The sequence below is a fragment of the Coregonus clupeaformis genome, unplaced genomic scaffold, assembly GCF_020615455.1.
Source record: "Coregonus clupeaformis isolate EN_2021a unplaced genomic scaffold, ASM2061545v1 scaf2561, whole genome shotgun sequence".
Classification (NCBI taxonomy): domain Eukaryota; kingdom Metazoa; phylum Chordata; class Actinopteri; order Salmoniformes; family Salmonidae; genus Coregonus; species Coregonus clupeaformis.
In genome coordinates, this window is record NW_025536015.1 from 62,706 (window position 1) to 68,878 (window position 6,173).

Sequence of the window (6,173 nt, forward strand, 5' to 3'; positions counted from 1 at the left end):
GTAAAGGAAAGAATGAATGGGGCCATGTATCGTGAGATTTTGAGTGAAAACCTCCTTCCATCAGCAAGGGCATTGAAGATGAAACGTGGCTGGGTCTTTCAGCATGACAATGATCCCAAACACACCGCCCGGGCAACGAAGGAGTGGCTTCGTAAGAAGCATTTCAAGGTCCTGGAGTGGTCTAGCCAGTCTCCAGATCTCAACCCCATAGAAAATCTTTGGAGGGGAGTTGAAAGTCCGTGTTGCCCAGCGACAGCCCCAAAACATCACTGCTCTAGAGGAGATCTGCATGGAGGAATGGGCCAAAATATCAGCAACAGTGTGTGAAAACCTTGTGAAAACTTACAGAAAACATTTGACCTGTGTCATTGCCAACAAAGGGTATACAACAAAGTATTGAGAAACTTTTGTTATTGACCAAATACTTATTTTCCACCATAATTTGCAAATAAATTCATTAAAAATCCTACAATGTGATTTTCTGGATTTGTTTTTCTCATTTTGTCTGTCATAGTTGACGTGTACCTATGATGAAAATTACAGGCCTCTCTCATCTTTTTAAGTGGGAGAACTTGCACAATTGTTGGCTGACTAAATACTTTTTCCCCCACTGTATATATGTATATATATATATATATATACTGCTCAAAAAAATAAAGGGAACACTTAAACAACACAATGTAACTCCAAGTCAATCACACTTCTGTGAAATCAAACTGTCCACTTAGGAAGCAACACTGATTGACAATACATTTCACATGCTGTTGTGCAAATGGAATAGACAACAGGTGGAAATTATAGGCAATTAGCAAGACACCACCAATAAAGGACTGGTTTTGCAGGTGGTGACCACAGACCACTTCTCAGCTCCTATGCTTCCAGGCTGATGTTTTGGTCACTTTTGAATGCTGGCGGTGCTTTCACTCTAGTGGTAGCATGAGATTGAGTCTACAACCCACACAAGTGGCTCAGGTAGTGCAGCTCATCCAGGATGGCACATCAATGCGAGCTGTGGCAAGAAGGTTTGCTGTGTCTGTCAGCGTAGTGTCCAGAGCATGGAGGCGCTACCAGGAGACAGGCCAGTACATCAGGAGACGTGGAGGAGGCCGTAGGAGGGCAACAACCCAGCAGCAGGACCGCTACCTCCGCCTTTGTGCAAGGAGGAGCAGGAGGAGCACTGCCAGAGCCCTGCAAAATGACCTTCAGCTGGCCACAAATGTGCATGTGTCTGCTCAAACGGTCAGAAACAGACTCCATGAGGGTGGTATGAGGGCCCGACGTCCACAGGTGGGGGGTTGTGCTTACAGCCCAACACCGTGCAGGACGTTGGCATTTGCCAGAGAACACCAAGATTGGCAAATTCGCCACTGATGCCCTGTGCTCTTCACAGATGAAAGCAGGTTCACACTGAGCACGTGACAGACGTGACAGGGTCTGGAGACGCCGTGGAGAATGTTCTGCTGCCTGCAATATCCTCCAGCATGACCGGTTTGGCGGTGGGTCAGTCATGGTGTGGGGTGGCATTTCTTTGGGGGGCCGCACAGCCCTCCATGTGCTCGCCAGAGGTAGCCTGACTGCCATTAGGTACCGAGATGAGATCCTCAGACCCCTTCTGAGTCCATATGCTGGTGCGATTGGCCCTGGGTTCCTCCTAATGCAAGACAATGCTAGACCTCATGTGGCTGGAGTGTGTCAGCAGTTCCTGCAAGAGGAAGGCATTGATGCTATGGACTGGCCCGCCCGCTTCCCCAGACCTGAATCCAATTGAGCACATCTGGGACATCATGTCTCGCTCCATCCACCAACGCCACGTTGCACCACAGACTGTCCAGGAGTTGGCGGATGCTTTAGTCCAGGTCTGGGAGGAGATCCTCAGGAGACCATCCACCACCTCATCAGGAGCATGCCCAGGCGTTCTAGGGAGGTCATACAGGCACGTGGAGGCCACACACACTACTGAGCCTCATTTTGACTTGTTTTAAGGACATTACATCAAAGTTGGATCAGCCTGTAGTGTGGTTTTCCACTTTAATTTTGAGGGTGACTCAAATCCAGACCTCCATGGGTTGATACATTTGATTTCCATTGATCATTTTTGTGTGATTTTGTTGTCAGCACATTCAACTATGTAAAGAAAAAAATATTTAATAAGATTATTTCATTCATTCAGATCTAGGATGTGCGATTTTAGTGTTCCCTTTATTTTTTGAGCAGTGTATATATATATATATATATATATATAACACACACACACACACACACAGTATATAAAATCCTTTCAGATATACTCAAGTGTGAGGTTTCTTAACAGGAGCATTGAGTCACTGGAGCTCTCTGCTCATGCATACATATTATTGAAGTGTGAATCGGCAGAATTTGCAGTAGTTTGTTTTAATATTCCATCTTATAAATATCAGTCTGCTATTTTACAGTCAGTCTCAATTCTCTAGCTACAGTAGTTTTTCACATCTTTAAATATCATCCTTGAATTGTCTTTATTTCATTCATTGTGTCATCAGACCAGTTTTGATCAGTGTTTAACTAAATTATGTCTGAATGATGAGACCATTTAGACTAATCTTTATATACACACACCTCAGCAGAAATATGACAAAGAGGCCTATCAGAATCCAGAGGGTTTCATTTATTTGGTTTGATGACAACTGCCGTCAAAAACACAAGCAGGCTAGACAGTCAATTGGAAGAGAGAGGAGAAGGGCTACTGGCCTGGGGAAATGGCTTATAGGAACTGGAGGTTAAACTGGAGGGAATAACATAGTGCAAACTAAGTGCAAAACTAAGGATTCAAGAATAACTTGATTGATGCCAGTCCCTGACAGAAAAACAGACCAGTCTTATAGATATAATATCAAGCAAGACAGAGAAATACAGCTATAGGATATAGCAAGAAAATGGAGGGTCCATCTATGCGCTCTCCTTCCCAAAGTGTGTTTGTCAAACAGGTACTCGGCCATGCCGTTCTGGGGGGCACCCATGCGGGCGGAGGTTGGTCACCCAGTCACCCAGCTCCTTTATGGACTTCACCTGCTCGTCCAGGTAGTGTGTCTCAATGAAGTCACACATCTGAGGGGGGGGGGCAGAGAAATATAGGTGTAGAAAGAGAAAGGACAAAAAGGTAAGCAAAACTCAGTGGAGTGATGCCCTCAGACAAACAGAACAAGGATTAATCATCTCTAGTGTTTTTCCAGACACTAGAACAAAAGTGTTTTTACAACCCCAGAGTAGTAAAACCGTCATGTGACCCAGTGGACTTGGCACTGAGAAAAGTGTACACCGCAAACACCTGAAGTCCGTCAGGTTTTTTATATCTGGGGCCTCGTTTATGATATCCTGAATTATATGTGAAATGTGGGTGGATTAGATTCGGATTTAAAATCTTCAGACAAATTCTTAAAAACGTCTTGCAGTTCAAATAACATGAAGGTGTTTTGCCTTTGTATAGTTCTTGTCTCCATATACTCACGTGTGGGTCGTTGTGTTTAGAGCAGACCGTGTGCAGGTCCAGCAGGGACTGGTTCACACTCTTCTCCAGCTGCAGGGCACCCTCAAGGGCCGCCACACCACTATCCCACTCATCCTTCTCTGGTTTCTGGAACAAGCCATACATACTCTGTTAGAAAGAGCAGCAGTAGTACTTCTACACAAACCACTATCCCCCCCACTGGCTTATGTCAGACTGGAGTACACATTGGTTATTAAGAAGCCAATCAGTCAAGTTTAAATATCACTGTTGTGTCAGTGTGTTTTCTTAACCTCTCCTTGCTTTACTCTATCTGTAAGCAAAGTCGGTCTTTTCTTCTCTATGATTCAGTATGGCTGCTGTTTAACGTTCTCTCCACGCCCGTTGCAACCGTGACATTTATCTCTGACAGTTTCTATGACACTCGCAGCGGTTTAAATGTCTGTGAAAGATAAGGGGTCCACACCTCAATCTCCTCCCCTCTGTCGGCCCTCCCTAGATGGGCAATATCATATCCCCACACTAAACTCCCACTGAAAGCATACATTTGCACACAGGCGAAACATGGCCGTACACGCAAGCACTCAGCACACACAATCACACTCACCCTGATGTCCTGCAGGAAGATCCTCCCTCCCCTCTGGTTCTGAACTTTCATCAGCTTCTCAGCATGCTCACGCTCTTCGTGGGACTGGTTCTTGAAAAACTTGGCAAAGTTGTGCAGGGCCTGGTCATCACGATCAAAGTAGTACGCCTGAGACGGAGAGAACAGAGAAAGACAAGAGGAAGTAAATAAAGAGTGAGTGCAACGCTACCTGGCTGGTTCCAGTTCTGCGTCAGGAAAGGCTGGTCACAAGACCTTAACTTTGTTTGCCGAATCAAAAGCCCAATATCAAAATGATTATCTTGACATAGGAAGTGCCTGGCTATCAGTGGAATCAATGTGTGTTTACAATGATCACTGCGCTATCAGTAGGCAGATAAAATGAGATCCACAAGTATCGGGACAGTGACACATTTGTTGTTGTTTTGGCTCTGTATTCCAGCACTTTGGATTTGAAATGATACAATGACTATTAATTTCAGGGTATTTTCATCCATATCGGGTCAACCGCTTTAGAAATTACAGCACTTTATATACATAGTCCACCCATTTTAGGGGACCAAAAGTATTGGGACAAATTCACTTATATGTGTATTAAAGAAGTTAAGTAATTGGTCCCATATTCCCAGCACACAATGACTACATCAAGCTTGTGACTCTACAAATGTGTTGGATGCATTTGCTGGTTGTTTCAGATTATTTTGTGCCCAATAGAACTGAATGGTAAATAATGCATTGTCATTTTGGAGTCACTTTTATTCTAATTAAGAATATAATGTTTCTAAACACTTCTACATTAATATGGATGCTACCATGATTACAGATAGTCCTGAATGAATCGTGAAATGAGTGAGAAAGTTAGAGGCATAAATATCATACCCTCCAAAAAATGCTAACCTCCCCTGTTATCTATGATTATTGCAAAAAAAAGCACTTTAAAAACGATTTTGATGAAATTATTAAATTATTAGTGAGTCTTATGGTTGTGGAAGGCTTATCTTTAGCCTAGAAAAAAATTCACAAGCCCTGAAATCATTAGATTATTGCTGACTGTTTGAAATGCAGTGATTTTTACCTTTAAATTGTACAACAAAGCTTATTCAGAGTGTGTGTATGTATACATATATAAATAAAATAGTGAATCACCCACAAGGTTGAAAACAAATAGAGATGATTTAGGCCATACTGCCCAGCCATATTATTAAATGGGATGCAAGAGGCCAGAGTGTTGGAAAACACACCCATCTGCACCGTCATGGGGAGTAAACCTTTCTTACACTGCATGACTCAGTGTTCCTGTAATCTAAACATCAGTCATTCACGTGGTCCTACTGGATCTGCACCGTCATGGGGTGTAAAACCTTTTACACCACATGACTCCATGTTCCTGTAAACTAAACATCAGTTATTCAATTGGTCATACTGGTGTCCTTGACTACCCTTTTTCCCTACTTTCTCTCCATTCCCTACCAGTCTTTCTTGCTCTTACCATGGACAGGTAGACATATGAAGCGTACAGCTCCAGGTTGATCTGCCGGTTGATGGCAGCCTCACAGTCCGGATGGAAGTTCTGTCTCACCTGAGAAGTCATGTTTCTGAAAAGGAAATACATCAACTGTCAAAAAAGGAGAGGAGGGCACACTTTTTGGTTCAATGGTTCAATGAATCCAGGCACCTTTAAAAACAGCATGGAGAGAGAGCCCTGATGCCAAAGTGAAGAAGATTGTCCGACTCTTCAATAATTAATAGTCTAACGTTACAGAAGGTTGGCGCTCTCCGGTCATATTCCATTAAATAGATAAATGGTTTGTTTAGTTATGAGAGAGGCATCACTGTAACCCTTTAGTTGGCTAGTTGAGCATGAGTCTCGCAGGTATTTTGACTTTATGAAGCATGCACATCTCCACACATGCAGTGTCAGTGTCCAACTAACACATCAAAACATGACCCAAAATACTACTGTGACAGTGGCGTATTTCAACACGATGGGCAGGTGGTTGTCATTGTAAATCTTGCTGCCACTAAATAGTAAAACAACTAAAATATATTTCTCTATTTAGCTTGCTACTCTGACCTTATCTATGCACA

At 43.2% G+C, this 6,173-nt stretch overlaps 1 protein-coding gene across 1 annotated transcript; it reads right to left on the minus strand.

Annotated features, from left to right (window-relative positions):
* Nucleotides 1–2,623: 2,623 nt before the first annotated feature.
* Nucleotides 2,624–5,706, minus strand: LOC123488901 (ferritin, heavy subunit-like). The gene is made up of 4 exons (XM_045219642.1): nt 5,575–5,706; nt 4,089–4,235; nt 3,485–3,610; nt 2,624–3,084 (listed from the first exon to the last, which is right to left on the minus strand). Exons 1-4 carry the CDS (start codon nt 5,695–5,697, stop codon nt 2,956–2,958), a joined length of 525 nt encoding a protein of 174 aa, XP_045075577.1. The 5' UTR covers nt 5,698–5,706; the 3' UTR covers nt 2,624–2,955.
* Between the last annotated feature and the right edge of the window lie 467 nt (nt 5,707–6,173).

Bases quoted from the DNA above. Each gene is read 5' to 3' on its own strand.
- LOC123488901 (XM_045219642.1), bottom strand. From the start codon at position 5,697: ATGTATTTCCTTTTCAGAAACATGACTTCTCAGGTGAGACAGAACTTC. The intron at 3,611-4,088 runs GTGAGTGTGATT...GGCTTGTTCCAG, and splicing joins TCTTCCTGCAGGACATCAGG to AAACCAGAGAAGGATGAGTG. The intron at 3,085-3,484 runs GTGAGTATATGG...CCCCCCCCTCAG, and splicing joins CTAAACACAACGACCCACAC to ATGTGTGACTTCATTGAGAC.